Raw genomic sequence first — 16,395 nt, 5'->3', positions numbered from 1 at the left:
CGTGTGCCGTGCCGGCCTTCATAGGTGCTCCAGTCTAACAGCAGTTTAAAGCGTAGTTGGCTTTCACACCAATATCAATGATAAAGTTTTTTTTGGTTTAGATCACAAAAATGTGAATGTGTCGTTAAACCCGCCACCACCCAACAAAGCCAATTAGTAGGGTTTGTCACGTACGCAAAACGTGCCAATTACTACTTCAGCACCACCGGTGTCTTGGAGAGTAAACCCACAACATTTATAATTGGAGTCCGACGTTTCGCTGGTGATTACAACCATCCTCATCAGTCGACAGCCAGAATTGTGAAGAAGTCCTCCTGTTTCGGTCTTAAATAACGGGAGTGACGTTGACGTCATCACTGCGGGCCTATCAGGGTTTCCGCGTCGGCGCGTGATGTGCTTAGCGGGTGCGCGCCGCCTGCGGTGCACGTGGATGCATGCCACGTGCCGTGCGTAGCGGACGTTGTATTTGTGGGGCGCGTGTGCGTGCGGCGTGTGCGTGCGGAATGCGGCGTGTGCGGCGCACAGGCGATGCTGGAGGCGATGGTGCGCGTGGGGGAGGGGCTGTGCCCACACACGACGGCGGCGCCGGGCGTCCGTGCCGCCCTCCTCGCCGCCGGTGCTGAGAGAATCTCCGTCCCGCGCTCGCTCGTGCGGAGCCTCGGCCTCGAGCAGGCGGCCGTGGAGCTCCACGACAAAGCGAGGTGCGGGGAAACCACGGGCGCCACGTGCTCACGTAACCGCTCGCTCAGCCACTCACTCTGCCCGAACTCCTACTCAACGACTCGACACCACTTGTACAAAGACGCCGCTCAACCCTGGCTGAATTGTCCCCCGTGTCATCATCTATCCTGCTGTGTCTCTGTCCGTGCGCTCGGCTATCTCTGACCCTGTTACTGATGGCGTCCCCCAACCACCCCCCCCCCCCCGCGTGTCTCCAGCGAGGTGCGCCTGTCCCTGTCGGCACTCCTGGCGGACCGCATCACGGACAAGCTCTTGGAGCAGCTGTGCGGCGTCCACGCCAAGCTGGTGCGACGCGCCACGGTCACCTCCTCCTCCCGTCGCCGAGTTTCACCGAATTTTCTTTTCCCGTAGCGGTGGCGGGGGGAGACCCGCGACTGGTGGGCCCAACGCGGTCCACACAAGATGTACCCCCCGCTCCCCCTGCCTCTCGCCATGACCATCTTAGATGCACTAATCGGGTACTGGAGGGGAATATTTTTGAGCTGGCAGGGTCGCTTTGTCGATGTGCACTGTCCTCGCGCGGTCAACGTTCAGCGTCAACTATATATGTGTGTGTGTTGAACTTCTTTCGCACCATACGTAGCCAGTTCCGCTAGTCGGAGGTGCGTGGGGCTGCCCAGAAATGTAATTTTTTAAATTCTGCTCGACCCCCGGTGAGCATCCGGTTCCCCACCTCCGGTTGATAGCAACCGCTACTTCCTCCTAAATTCTATATTTGAAGCTTTCGTGACTGCAAAGATTCATATTCTTAGGTTTTTTCGGTAAAGTCACGAGGTAAAAAATTAAAATGAAAATTAATAAAAGTGAAATAAAAATCACGACTTGATAGCTGTATCAAGTGATACAGCTGTATCAAGTGATACAGCTATCGTGCTGTGACCTGAAGACGGAAGCTTGTGTTGCCTCCGAAACGTCGTGATTTTTATTTTTATTTTACTTTTATTAATTTAAATTTTTTTACCTACGTGACTTTACCGAAAAAACCTAAAAATATTCCTCCTAAATGTCACCTCTCCCGCCGCCACGAGCCAAACAGCCGTGGGGCATTAAGCGGTGCGCGCTGACATTGACGCTGCCGCCCCCAGGCTGGGCACCTGGCTAGCCACGGCCTCGCGCTGGGGGGGCAGCCACCTCCCGCAGGACAGACCTCACCGCAGGAAGACGGCGCTCACTCCGAGGAGGCCGACATCGTCACGGTAAGCGCAACCGGCGCATTCCGGTCGACGCCGGAGCCTGAACTTGACTTTATCCTCGCGTCCCCGCCGATCCAAGTAAACCCTTTGACTTTGACCTCTTCGACCTTGACCTCTTCAACCCCTCCCCAGATGTCGCCCGTCTCGCGCAAGCGGAGCCTTCGCAACAGGAGGATGCGGCCGGTGTCGCGTGCCTTCGGTATGGCCGCCCCCGCCCACCGGCGTCTGTGCCGGCGCTCGTGACATTTCACTTGCGGTTTTCTCGTCCCGTCGTTTCATTTCCTTCCTGGTGAATGCACCCGCCTCTCCCCACAGCCGACGGCGCGCTGGATGGTGGAGCCGTGGCTGCGACGGCAGCGCCGCAGAAGGGCGGCACGAGCGAGCTGCCGCCGATGGACGTGTCGGAGCCGCCGCCAGGAGATGCGGGGAGGCTGGAGCACGTGACCAAGACGAGACCCAAGAAACCGGGTCGGCCGGGGCGGCAGCACCGCCCGTCCGTCTCCGCAAGTCTCCGCGCTGTTGTGAGTGCTCGTCAGCAGTCGCACGAGGCGGTCGCGAGCGCGGGATCCATACCAAAACGCCACGAGCCTACTGCGGATGGCTCACACGGGAATGGCGATTCGCACGTTCAAGAAATTCTCACTTTAATGGGATTGGAATGAGGATTCCGCTACAGTAAAACTCTCCCGATAGAATCCCATTCATTGCAATAGAGATGCAGGAATTGCCACTCAAATGAATCTGAAATCTATGAGAGCCTAGGAATAGGCCCGTAGAATCCTCGTTCATTTAAGTGGAGATTTTCCCGAGTTGACCAGGCCTCACAGGTCCTGCTGTCTTGCCCGATGCCCTGACTTGATTTCTCAGTTGCTGTGACCATGCACGGACAATGACGTTTTCTTTGTGTACGGTTATGTTCATCGTAAATATATTATAATGAGTAACGGAGGTTAGTTTATATGACCCCACACCTCTACACTGACCTCTGCCCCCACACCCCTCCACCGACCCCCCCCCCTCCACCCCAGCAGGATGAGGGAGCTGTTGATGAAGGAATCGCTGAGTTCTTCACCAAGAAAGTCCTTCCTCCTTCAGCCAGGCTCCAGTAAGAAGCACAAACCAGCAGTCATCATCACTGTCACCATCACCGTCATCATCATCACCACCACCATTGTCACAATCATCACTACCATCGTCACCATCATCGTTACCATCAGCATCACTAACGTCACCATCATCTTAATGTTCATAAGTAAACACTACCACCATCAACACCATCATCGGCAAACACCACCATCATCATCATCACCTGCCGTCACCCCCACCACCCTTGTAAAATCAGCTGTAGTTGTGCAATAAAGGTCGTTGAGGCGACTTCTGGAATCCGGTCTTTATTCGATTTTCATTACAGCACTCCCTCTCACGCTGCTGACCGGCAGCGTGAGAGGGATAGAGAGAGACACGCGCAGCCACGTGGCAGCCTGGACCCCTGCTCTCGCGTGGCCTCCTCCTCCGTTCGTTCCAGTTCTGACCACGTGTTGCTCGTCTCCACCCCTATTTAATACCCGGGTCACGTGGTACCTTTCCACCAATCCTGGTTAGCCTCTATGGAATCTTCCAGACTCCCCCGTAGGCTCCCGGGACCGCGCCCCTGACTCCTCTCCCCATTGGCTGTGGCTAAAGCCAGCAGAACCAATCCTCTACTTACAGCTGCTGTCACCTTTCCATTACGTCAGGGCCACGCCCCTGACTCGTCTCCCCATTGGCTGTGGCTAAAGCCAGCAGAACCAATCATCTACAAACAGCTGTCACCTTTCCATTACGTCAGAGCCACGCCCCTGACTCGTCTCCCCATTGGCTGTGGCTAAAGCCAGCAGAACCAATCCTCTACTTGCAGCTGTCACCTTTCCATTACGTCAGGGCCACGCCCCTAGGCTTCCCCCCATTGGCTATGGACCAGGACCGGCAGAGCCAATCATCGTGACGAGTTGTAATCCGTCAACGACCCGGATATAACCTCACATTACAGTTGTGCAATATAGGGCGGCAGAAGCGATCTCAATGTTATGCTCCCGCTCTTATTGCCGCTCGTTCTGCCGCTCCTTCTGCTGCTGCTGCTGCTCCTGCTGCTGCTGCTGCTCAGGGCTGTGGGAACAGAGAGGGGACAACACCCACAGGAAGAAGGCCCCAAGGGCAGGAAGGGCAGCTTCTTCTCCTTCCTGAAGCCCTGGGCCCCACGGCCACCGCAGCTCACGTCTCAGCCCAGCTTGGAGCTGGGCCCGGCCTCCACAGCGCCCGACAGGTGTGTGCTCGGCCACACCACACGGCTGGAGCGAGAGAGTGTTTTGAACTCGTAGAATTTGGGAGTCAGAATACTATTCTTAGATTTTTTCGGTAAAGTCACGTAGGTAAAAATATTAAAATTAATAAAAGTAAAATAAAATAAAAATCACGACGTTTCGTGATTTTTATTTTATTTTACTTTTATTAATTTGTATGTTTTTACCTACGTGACTTTACCGAAAAAACCCTAAGAATATGAATCCTTGCAGTCACGAAAGCTTCAAATCTAGAATAGTCAGAATACTACTTTGTATGTGGTCCTTGCCTGGGGTGCAAATTTTGTAATAGCAATATGACCCCCCCACCTCCCACCTTTCCCCCACTGCCTGGGGTAAAAATTATGGTTATGCCGAGGATTCTGACACCTCCTTGGGTCAGCGTTAGACTTGGGGAGGTTCATATAGTGTCTAGAATTTTGATGCCCAGCATCCCAGGTCAAAATATTGTCTCACACCGGCAGCGCCTGCACACACCACAACAACAGCTGTCATTCACCACTAAGCAGCTCGGTGCACTTTGAGGCCCACTGAGATGACTGGCAGATGCACCACCTGTGCTCCCTACTGCGCCAACTTGCTGTCTTTTAGCCACCTGGCGTTCCACTCTTTGTTGTGAGTGCCGCTCCTCCGCCGTTGTTGGCAGGCGACTGCCTCCAACTGCCCAGTAGTGTCCTGCCTCCTGCACAGAGGCCGATCTCGACACCACTGGTACCGGTCATCGGCAAGTCCAATCAGCTCCACGTCCTCCTGTACTGCATCTTCTCCAGCCCGTGCCATGCCCATGGTCGGAAATAACTTGACGTGTGTCCCCGCGTGTGCCCGCCTTTCCGCCACGTAACCCCGTGTATTATGGCGTGTCGCAGTGTGTGTCTGTGTTCCCTGTGTGTCCCTGTTCTGGCGCGTCTCCACGTCTCCCCACGTGTCCTCATGTGTTCACACCACGTGTCTCCACATGTTTCAGTGTGCCCCTGTTTCTCCCCACGTATCCCCACGTGTCCTCACGTGTTCACACGTGTCTCCACATGTTTCAGTGTGCCCCTGTTTCTCCCCACGTATCCCCACGTGTCCTCACGTGTTCACACGTGTCTCCACATGTTTCAGTGTGCCCCTGTTTCTCCCCACGTATCCCCACGTGTCCTCACGTGTTCACACGTGTCTCCACATGTTTCAGTGTGCCCCTGTTTCTCCCCACGTCTCCCCACGTGTCCTCACGTGTTTACACGTGTCTCCGCATGTTTCAGTGTGCCCCTGTTTCTCTCCACGTATCCCCACGTGTCTTCAGCTCTGAGTCGTCGCTGCTGCCGCCGCCGGCAGTGGAGAAGGACGCGGTGGAGTTGGCGCGCGAGGGCCCCACGGAGGCGGCCGCAGCGACGGAGGAGCCGGCGCCCCCCGTGGAGCGCTGGCGCTTGTTCGGCGTCCCCGTCATGATGCCGCCCCACCCGACCGGGCCGCCATCCCAGCACCCCGATCTCACCTCCGGCAGGACCAAGGTGACCGATCGCAGCGTGCGTTGCACACCATGTGACCTTCGCTTCCTGTCTCTCCCTCTCGTTCGTTCTCTTGAGTTCCTTTGCCGCCTGAGGACAGATCCGTGGCACGGGTTCCCTCCATCCGATCCGATCCTGGCTACCCGGCAATGCGCGCTCGGGTTTCAGGGGCACGGCTACGGATGAACGATAGAGGACGTGTCCCCCGCGCCTTCCACAGCGGCGGCGTTTAGGCGACACCGTCGCCGGACGCAGTTGAACGTCGCGCCCAGGACGTCATTTGGATTTTCCCAAGCGGATAAACGCGTCCGCACCCCGGGGCGGGGCGCTGCACAGGACGTGCATCTTAGCGCATTGCAGCGGGGACCGGGTCGTTTAGCAATCGCGCACCCTCTTCACTCACCCTGCCTTGTCTCCCTCGCACTCCCGCGCTCCTCCTCCCGTCTGTCTGCCCACTCCCCCTGCTGCACGGTGGCGGCGGATTTCCGTCGTCCGCAGAAATCGGATTCGGTCAGCCAAGACGACGACGACTCGGCGGACAGCAAGAGCTACGCCCCGGGGCCTGGAGGTCAGCCAGGTCCATGACCCCTCCCCTCCCTCCCTCCCTCCCTCCCTCCCTCCCTCCCCTCCCTCCCTCCCACCTTCCATCCCTCCCCTCCCACCTTCCCTCCCTACGTGACTTTACCGAAAAAACCTAAGAGTAAGGATCTCCGTCCCCCGGTTCGCCGCGAGTGTTGCGTCGTCGCGGGCTCGGCGGCGGTGCGCGTGGCACCCGCGGTGACTCGCGGTCGGCTTCGCCCCGCAGGCTCCGCAGGGGAGAGGAGGATGACGGCGCGGCGCCGGGCCCTGCAGCCGCCCGCGAACCGCGACCTTCGCGAGGACGACGGTGACGTGGCGCCGGAGGGCCCAGCGACGGCCGTCTGGCGGTGCCGCCCCAACGCGCCCAGCGGTACGCGGCGGCGACGTCATCGTTGTGGGCTGTGCTCAATCCGCTGCTGGATGACGGCTTCCCCAAGTTGTCACCATCTCTCGTGGTCTTGCAGTGCAACAATTCGTCCAGTTCCGTCTCTTGCGTGGCGGTGTGTTCCCTGCCTTGACTGCCACTGCATTTTTTTGTCTCGACCACCGCCTCGTGACCCGAGTTCGATTCCTGCTCGTGGCCAACACCAGTGACGATTATCTGATCCGGTGCTGGGTCTCCTCCCCGACGTAGAATCGGCCTCAAATGAATACCTGGTACGGTGTGTAAACATCGCCACTGGGGAGACAAAGGCTGTCGGCGTGGTGCTGGTCACCCACCCCCTCGTGGACCATTCCGGCCTTCATAGGTGCTCGCCGACAACACTTGCTCCTAAGGCTATACGGGGGATCTTTGTTTTTGTGTCCACCCACGAAGGGGATGAGGGAGATGGCGAGGATAATGCTCCGAGCGAGTCGCAAGCGGCCTCCTCCCCTCGACTTCCGAAGAAGCACGAGGCCGACCCGGCGCCCAAACGGCCGGCCCTCCCCCGGGCTGCCCTGCAGCCTCCAGGTGAGTCACGTGGGCCTGCGCGGGTCCACGTGTGCGCGCACTGTCGTTGCGTTGAGGTTGATGCTCGTGGTTGCATTTGGGTCCATGTTTGTGGTCGTGAGGAGGTTGATGTTTGTGGCAGTGTTTGTGGTTGTGTCACTGCCGTTTCTTCTGCGGCGGTGGTGCCAGCACCAGCGCATGATGGCGAGCGCCGCGCATCCAACGTGTGCCCGGGCGCAGGCTCAGCAAATCGGTGCCGCCCGGCCTCCATGGTAGAGGAGGGCAGCCCCAGCGCGGTGGAAGACCACGTCTTCTCTGACCCTGCCGACCAATCACAAGCCTCGGCGGCAAGGCCCGTCACGGCGGAGGCGGAGCCTCGGAGGTCACGGAGGATGATAGTGAAGTGCCACTCGCTGGGGCAACAGCTGGACGAATAGCCGGTACGAGGGAATGCCCGCAAATTCTACAAATATCACGCGGCTCTTAACGTCTGCGACCAATGTCCTCGAACGCCAACAACCACGGATAGCCCAATTCCTACCGTGCTGTATGCGCCGAATGATCGGTGATAAGCACGTGTCCTGAACTTCTTTCGCACCGTACGTAGCCAACCGTGCGAATCGGAGGTGCGGGGGAAGGACAACAAACTAACAAAAAAATCGCGACATTAATTTCAATTAGCCTCGCAACATCACGCGGGGACGTGTTTACTACTCGTCAGGTTGCACGCAGCAGGGGTAACCGACGTAACGTCACTTTTTACGGAGAACACCGGTGAACGTGCAAAGATGTCCCACGGTGAGTGGCAAAGGACTGCAGTTTGTGAAACCCTAGCTCATCCCAATTGCCCGGTGAGTCTCGTTTAATCTCAAGTGCCATCTCACCCCCACCTCCCCCCCACTGAGTCCTTGCTTTTTCGCGCATCCGACACCAATGAGGAAGTCGCCCTGATGTCCACCCATCGCATCCACCCACAGTCAACCGCAACAGCTTATGCAGCTCCACGCTTCCCCAGGTTTCCCACGGGAAACACCCCCGGGAGGCCTTTGTTGGATTCCCCCTATTATCCCTCGTGAGTCACAGCGTCGCTTGGCTCGTCTCTGATGCCGCGTTTCCACGGCCACCACGGACCCACCCAGGTTCCCATGGCAGCCGTACCAGTTATTGGGGCTGGGGCACCGGGCCCACGTTATCCCTTTCATCGGCAGACACACGGCGCTTTCATCTGCACTGCCCAGAGAAGCAGGTCGCACTCTTGCAAACGAGACCCTACCCGGCTCTCTCGAGCTCGTCTCCCGGTTAAGCAATTCACCTCGTCCTGAAGGCCACAGGGTCAACACAGATAAGGGAATGAGTTGCCAGCAGCGTCCCTTAGCGCAACTCCAGCAGCTGCGACTTGTTTAACGTCATGGACTTTGACTGGGCCCGTTTGTGAAGCCACTGTTGGACAAAGTGCCTCGCCATTCCATATCGGTAATAATAATAATAGTTAAATTTGTAACGCGCGCAAATTTGCAGACGTAGTGGCCGCAACTCAGAGGCGCGGTGCCAAGCTCAGAGTCGCTCGAAAGCACGCGGTTGTAGAGGTGAGTTTTAAAGTGTCTCTTGAAGGAGGCGATTGAGGTGATGCTGCGAATGTGCAGAGGGATATCGTTCCAGACTGTTGGGGCTGCCACCGAGAAGCGGCGCATAGACACGATGACCATCCTGGATCTTGGTATCAAGAGGAAGTCGTGAGTCGCTCTGCGCAGGCATCTGCCGTGTGCTGAGCTGCAAGTTGTCATGGGGGTTGTTTGACCATACTTCACCATGCTGGGCAGCGCCGGTTGTTAATTCATCTTAGCTTGATTTAACTCTAGATTACGTGAAACTAAAACTGCTTTTTTCTTGTTAACGCTCGTTTCCCACCGGCTGCAGTGGCGAAGGAGCAGGAGAGGCTGTGGCTGACGGCCTTGTGCCGTGCTGCTGATGCTGGAACAGGCCTGGGCCGCTGAAGCCTCCCGCCTGCTGCCCCGGGTCGAAGAAACCGAGCTTGAATTAACCTCCTGAGCGGTGCGCTGGTCTTCCCTTTAAGCGGTGCCTTATTTCACATGCGCTCATCTCGCGGTCGCACGCTTCCTTCGAACGTGTTGCGTCGATGTGTGCAACTGTAAATCCTCAACGCGCAAGCGTCGCTCGCTCCGCTGTGCATGCGAGCCGCGGGTAGCGGTGAGGGGCTGCTGGTTTAACTCTTGCTAGCGGGGCCACGCTCAGCGTTGCTGCCACCGGCGATTGTTCAAGACATGGGGAGTCACGTTTTCGGGATGGGTGGTGCAGTGATTCGCGCTCCGTGCTATGAACTATACAACCTGAGTTCGACTCCCAGAAACGGGTCGATGCTGGGTGGGTAAAACACAGATTCCATTAATTTGGACTAGTTCTGGGCCTCCCCTAGGTCCAGAATCTGCTACAATGTGTAAACATCAACACAGGGGAAAGGAAATCGGCCGAGTGTAATACTGGCCACATCCGCCCCTGTCGTGTGGTGGAGCCGGCCTTAATAAGTGCTCGCTGACAGCACTTGCTGTCAGCGAGCCCTGGTCTGTGCTCCTCCCTACTGAGTCATGAGCCATTGCTGTTGACGCCAAGAGCTGCCATTGTATCGTTATAAACTTGAACTCGCAACTGGTTTTTGTGATGTTATTGAGCGTTCTTCTTGGTTCTTTCGGTAAAGTCACGTAGAAGGGAAATAATAAAATAAAATTTTTTTATAATACATTTATTTTATTTTATTATTTCCCTTCTACGTGACTTACCGAAAGAACCAAGAAGATGAATCCCTGCAGTCACGAAAGCTTTAAATCGAAATTATTGAGCGTTCTTAACGAGTGTAGTGTCATTCTGGATTGTTAATGTTATGGTCAGTAATTTGTTCATGTTTTGCAGGGGCGGTATTTTAATAATTGTCGTTTTGCACTGTTGCTATGATTAATGCCAAGGAATGTTCAAGCAATGCAAAGCAAAGGTTGCGTGTGCAAACGATGGGAGGCTCAGTGGCACCGCGGCTGCGAGCGGTCACGCATTGACCTCTACTGCAGAAACTCGGTAAAATTATCTCCTGCCGGACCACAATCCCAGGCTGAAGCGATGGGTTACTTAACACCCACTCTCTTAACATATCCCAAAGCGTACGCGGTACGCTCGGTAACATAACCCAGCAGCGTTTTGTTGTTGTTTGTTTTGCTGCTGTATGAAGGTGAATATGCTTGAATGGAAAGTGGTGTGCCAGTCATTTTCCACGTTAAAGAGAATGTGGCGGGAGGTGAGGGTCTGGGTCAGAGAGACGCGGTTTGGCCGAGACACGAAGCCGTTCAAGTCTCCCGCTCGCTCCTCTTGGCAATGGGTTAAAAGCGATTGTAACCGCTACGATACTTGCGTTGATTCGCGATGCGTGCCCCGACTTGATTAGTCACATCGCGAGGAGTGCGAATTGTTCGGGGCTGGTCCGGTGCCTTTCCTCCCGGGCCCCTCATCCATGCTGGCGCTGGGCAGACGCGTGCAGTATTGTAGCTGTTGAGTGTGCAGGCGGTGTCACTGCACGGGGCCCACGGGCTAGAGGGGCCCAGGCACTGGGTTGCAAGGAGGGGAATGGCAAACAGGGCCCCCCCATTTCATTCCTTGCACCAGGACCGTGCTGACCAAGATACGTCGCACGGAGGACGCGTTGGCAAGACGTCATGAGGACGTTCATCGTGGGTTTTACATCGAATTTATACCATTAGTACTTTTGATATAACAGTTGGTTTCATAGTTACGTAATTTGTTACGTAAACTCGTGCAATGTTATGCTGTGCGCATACTGTAAAGCTAAATTAAATCGAGGTTCGCACTGACTGTGAGCAGTGTGTTTTTATAATGAATCTGCCATTTACACGATTTCAGACGTACGTTTCACTTGAAAGATTTGGGTAATCAATTAAATGTAAGAAGTGGATTTTACTTATGTCAACAAAATAGGACTGCGATGATGATGATGCAATTCATCTCTCCACCTTGATAGGGGAGAAATCCTCATGAAATGTGACTGATACACGCTGGGATGGTGATGGTGCCTTCAGTTTTGTGAACTCGTCAAACCGGTTGACTTATTCCATGAATAAGCCATATTTTATAAAACCATAAATTATTACACAGTAAACATGGAACGTTGGACCAACGTTGCGTCCAACGTTGGTTCAACGGTTCCAACCGCACGGTTGCTGGGTGAACTTCAAGATGACGACCCACGTTTGTTACGATGATGATTGTGAAATGTTGACTGTGTTGAGGGTGTCTACATGGTCCTGTTGTTGAGTGCTAATGCCATTACAGCTGTCAGGCCTGCCCATCTCTCTATGACAGACCAGAGGGATGGTACAGAGAGACAAACAGACAAAGATCCCCCCTGTAGCCTTAACAGACTCTTGGGGCAAGTGCTCTTAGCGAGCACCTATGAAGGCCGGCACGGCACACGATGGGGTGGGTGTCCAGCACCACGCCCGACCGCCTTTGTTTCCCCAGTGGTGATGTTCACATACCGCACGAGGTACTCGTTTGAGGCTGAGCCGACCTAGGGGAGGCCCAGGACCGGTTCAGATAATCGTCACTGATGTTGGCCGTGAACGGGAATCGAACTCGGGCTGCTGGATTCATAGTGCAGCGTGCTAATCACAACACTACCACTCCCCACAGAGCCCCAACACTACCACACACGTGGTCCAGACAGTTCACAATTTTACAGTGAGATACGCACGTGCTTTCCTGTAAACCAGTGATTTGCCGGTGAGTACTGATGAAGATGTCACTGGGCTACGAAGTGTCCAGGAGACTGCAGTACAGCAAGTGGGCTGTGTGGCCCTTTGCATACAGCCAAGTGGCTCGGTGGTAGAGCAAGTGGCTCACAATTGAAAGTTCAAATGCTGGTTGGGGGTTGACTCATCATCCCTCTGGGGTATGGTAAAACATTAGTACCACTTTGTGGCAAGGTCAACAGAGGTTGTCCTTTAGATAGACTCGCTCCCACCAGAGGAATGTGGAATTACACCACTGACTCAATTATCACTTAATCAAAAACATAACTTTGACCTTATTGGTTCTTTCGGTAAAGTCACGTAGAATTGAAATAATAAAATAATAAAAATGAAACATAATAAAATAATTCTCACGACGTTTCGGCCACAACGCAAGCAGCCGTCCTCAGGTGAAGAACAGGTCTGTCGGAAAGACAGACGCTGTCTTTCCAACAGACGCTGTTTTTCTGACAGACCTGTTCTTCACCTGAGGACGGCTGCTTGCGTTGTGGCCGAAATGTCGTGAGAATTATTTTATTATGTTTTATTTATATTATCTTATTATTTCCCTTCTACGTGACTTTACTGAAAGAACCAAGAAGAGGTCTATTATTCTTGGATAAATGGCATTCCTAGAACGTTGCGCAAAAATGTCACTGCCAATTTCAGTTAAATTGGTACAGAAGTTATCTGGCCTCAGGTGGTAACAGTTGATGGTATATCTGTGGCGCAGTGCTGCTTCTCAAACGATGTTATTCCATGGCACTCACACTATGGAGCTTGCTAGACCTTCGCGGCCACACCGAACCAGAAAAATCACGGTGGGTCCCCGTGTGGGTGGGTTGGTTGGTGACTATGTGGGCGGGTGGGTGGGAAACCCATTGGTAGCCGAGAGAGAATTCACGATACCTTTATCTATTCTAGATTTGAAGCTTTCGTGACTGCAAGGATTCATATTCTTAGGTTTTTTCGGTAAAGTCACGTAGGTAAAACATTAAAATTAGTAAAAGTGATTTTTATTTTATTTTACTTTTACTAATTTTAATGTTTTACCTACGTGACTTTACCGAAAAAACCTAAGAATATGAACCTTTACCTATTCTTACTGATCTCATCGAGAACGAGCAAATGCAGGCGGTGCTGCCGAAATCCGCGACAGGGAATTTTATTGTTGACGAGTGGAGATGAACGTCACGAAGGAAGTTAAAGCTTCTATCAGCGGCTGTTTTCCCAAACCGCAGCAGTGCCCGACCGAGGGATCTGCCATCCAATGGGGAGTGCAGGGCGGGACGTGGGGGATGGATCGGCCACTGAACGGCACGGACGAGAGTTCGTCCATCGCAGCTTGCGGCAGTGACGTTTCTTGACTTTTGCTACGATTACAAAGATGCCGTGGGCACAGCGGGGAATTTGCCACCGCGGGCACACCGGTGGTGAATCGCTGCCCCGGGGGTGGGTTGGTGTGGGTTGGTCCTCATCGCAAGCGAGATCGCTTAATAGCAGTTTGGGGGAACCGATGTCCGTCCCCCTCCCCCCCATCTGTGATTTGTGTGGTGTTTGAGTGTCATGTGCTTCATACTCGGTACATTTTCTTTAAAATTTGCCTGGCTTTTGTTACAAAATGTTTATTTGTGCGATTTTTCATAGCAAATAAATTGCGTAGATTTTTTTCTACTACCGGTTAAATGTTTCGTCCGATTTTTCTCATTTAGAATTTGCACTTTTGTCTTGATTGTAACTCGCCGGATTTGTCGTTCTGCACCGATGCCAACGGAGCAGCAGCATCACCAAATAATTTGTGAGGTATGGGTACTAAAGTCATCAATGTGTAATGACCGAAATATTACCCCAAGCCATATGCAGCCTAACGGCAATTTAAAAATAAACAGCGGTCTCCGATTGGAAGAAAGAGGTCTCTACCGTGATTGGTCAGGAGGCAGACTTTAAAAGGGATTGCTGAATAGGGGTTGAACGGGAAAACAAAAAGGAACCGTTAAAGGACAGGGACTGGCGAGAAGTAGAAAACAAGGAGGTTCGAGAAAGGGGGCTGAGGGCTATATAAGTGGAGAGCACTCGGAGGAAGACACAAGCAGAAAGACAAGGACGAAGCCTAGGGTCCCTCATCGTAGACATCTATAGAAGGGTTCCGTATTGTGGAAATTTTTTAATAAAAGTGGCTCTTCTTATAACTTGATGTTCGGAGTCGTTCTAGAATGGAAGTTTTCGTGACTGCAAGGATCCATACTCTTTGGTTCTTTCAGTAAAGTCACGTAGGTAAAAATTAACCCGTAAAAACAAAGTTTTTCACTATAAATCCTTTATATGCGTGGCATCGGTTTTATTTTATTATTCATTTATGTTTTTCTTGAGTAAGAGTTTCATTTTTATCACATTGGTATTTTAAATAAAATATGAAAAAAAATTTTCCTAAAAAGTGGAAAATTTTGGAAAAAAATTTTCACGAAAATAAATTGTCACGCACAACGAGTCTGTGTGCAAAATATCAGCTCGATTGGATCACGGGAAGTTGGTTAAAAAACGACCGAAAGATTTGCACGGTCGTAAGCGCGCAAGCAAGCAAGCAAGTGAACTTAATATAAAGGATTTAAAAACAAATAAAAATTGAAAAATAAAATAAAAAATAAATTAAATTAAATCAAGACGTTTCGGGCGCAACACAAGCGCTCATCATCAGGTGGGACCACCACAGCCAGTGGATCAATGTTAGTGGATGACATGAGTGTTGGTGAATGGGATGAGTGTTAGTGGATGGCATGAGTGTTAGTGGATGGCATGAGTGTTGGTGGATGGGATGAGTGTTGGTGAATGGGATGAGTGTTAGTGGATGGCATGAGTGTTGGTGGATGGGATGAGTGTTGGTGAATGGGATGAGTGTTGGTGAATGGGATGAGTGTTAGTGGATGGCATGAGTGTTGGTGGATGGGATGAGTGTTGGTGGATGAGATGAGTGTTGGTGAATGGGATGAGTGTTGGTGAATGGGATGTTGGTGGATGGGATGAGTGTTGGTGGATGGGATGAGTGTTGGTGGATGGGATGAGTGTTGGTGAATGGGATGAGTGTTGGTGAATGGGATGAGTGTTGGTGGATGGGATGAGTGTTGGTGGATGGGATGAGTGTTGGTGGATGGGATGAGTGTTGGTGGATGAGATGAGTGTTGGTGAATGGGATGAGTGTTGGTGAATGTGATGAGTGTTGGTGGATGGGATGAGTGTTGGTGGATGGGATGAGTGTTGGTGGATGGGATGAGTGTTGGTGGATGGGATGAGTGTTGGTGGATGGGATGAGTGTTGGTGGATGGGATGAGTGTTGGTGGATGGATGAGTGTTGGTGGATGAGATGAGTGTTGGTGAATGGGATGAGTGTTGGTGAATGGGATGAGTGTTGGTGGATGGGATGAGTGTTGGTGGATGGGATGAGTGTTGGTGGATGGGATGAGTGTTGGTGGATGAGATGAGTGTTGGTGAATGGGATGAGTGTTGGTGAATGTGATGAGTGTTGGTGGATGGGATGAGTGTTGGTGGATGGGATGAGTGTTGGTGGATGGGATGAGTGTTGGTGGATGGGATGAGTGTTGGTGGATGGGATGAGTGTTGGTGGATGGGATGAGTGTTGGTGGATGGGATGAGTGTTGGTGGATGGGATGAGTGTTGGTGGATGAGATGAGTGTTGGTGAATGGGATGAGTGTTGGTGAATGTGATGAGTGTTGGTGGATGGGATGAGTGTTGGTGGATGGGATGAGTGTTGGTGGATGGGATGAGTGTTGGTGAATGGAATGAGTGTTGGTGGATGGGATGAGTGTTGGTGGATGGGATGAGTGTTGGTGGATGAGATGAGTGTTGGTGGATGGGATGAGTGTTGGTGGATGGGATGAGTGTTGGTGGATGAGATGAGTGTTGGTGAATGGAATGAGTGTTGGTGGATGGGATGAGTGTTGGTGGATGGGATGAGTGTTGGTGGATGAGATGAGTGTTGGTGGATGGGATGAGTGTTGGTGGATGAGATGAGTGTTGGTGAATGGGATGAGTGTTGGTGGATGGGATGAGTGTTGGTGGATGAGATGAGTGTTGGTGAATGGGATGAGTGTTGGTGGATGAGATGAGACGTATCTTCAACCGAGAAGATGGATGCAGGCTGAGCAATCATTGGAAATATGTTATTAACCAGGTAAAACCAGAACTACGTTATGTTGTGGTGTTTGCAGCATTTTCAGCGTCTTCGGCTTCACTGCCATGCGTTATGGCTGTGGTTGTCCCACCTGATGACCAGCGCTTGGGTTGCGCCCGAAACGTCG

General features: G+C 52.8%; 1 protein-coding gene across 1 annotated transcript in view; it reads left to right on the top strand.

Moving 5' to 3' along the window:
• Window positions 1–12,411, top strand: part of LOC133357879 (F-actin-uncapping protein LRRC16A-like) — a 67,778-nt gene extending 55,367 nt beyond the window's left edge. Inside the window, exons 27-39 of the mRNA XM_061576031.1 lie at window positions 526–701; window positions 939–1,026; window positions 1,827–1,937; window positions 2,067–2,133; window positions 2,250–2,455; window positions 2,963–3,039; window positions 4,078–4,236; window positions 5,559–5,766; window positions 6,262–6,340; window positions 6,569–6,712; window positions 7,160–7,294; window positions 7,514–7,713; window positions 9,191–12,411. Of these exons, the coding sequence (XP_061432015.1) occupies window positions 526–701; window positions 939–1,026; window positions 1,827–1,937; window positions 2,067–2,133; window positions 2,250–2,455; window positions 2,963–3,039; window positions 4,078–4,236; window positions 5,559–5,766; window positions 6,262–6,340; window positions 6,569–6,712; window positions 7,160–7,294; window positions 7,514–7,710 (1,647 nt within the window). The 3' untranslated portion in view covers window positions 7,711–7,713; window positions 9,191–12,411. The remainder of the gene's footprint in view (window positions 1–525; window positions 702–938; window positions 1,027–1,826; window positions 1,938–2,066; window positions 2,134–2,249; window positions 2,456–2,962; window positions 3,040–4,077; window positions 4,237–5,558; window positions 5,767–6,261; window positions 6,341–6,568; window positions 6,713–7,159; window positions 7,295–7,513; window positions 7,714–9,190) is intronic.
• Window positions 12,412–16,395: the final 3,984 nt, after the last annotated feature.

The sequence above is a fragment of the Lethenteron reissneri genome, chromosome 60 (genome assembly GCF_015708825.2).
Source record: "Lethenteron reissneri isolate LAM-NWPU_2019-01 chromosome 60, ASM1570882v1, whole genome shotgun sequence".
NCBI lineage: Eukaryota > Metazoa > Chordata > Hyperoartia > Petromyzontiformes > Petromyzontidae > Lethenteron > Lethenteron reissneri.
This window is presented reverse-complemented; position numbering and strand designations above follow the sequence as displayed.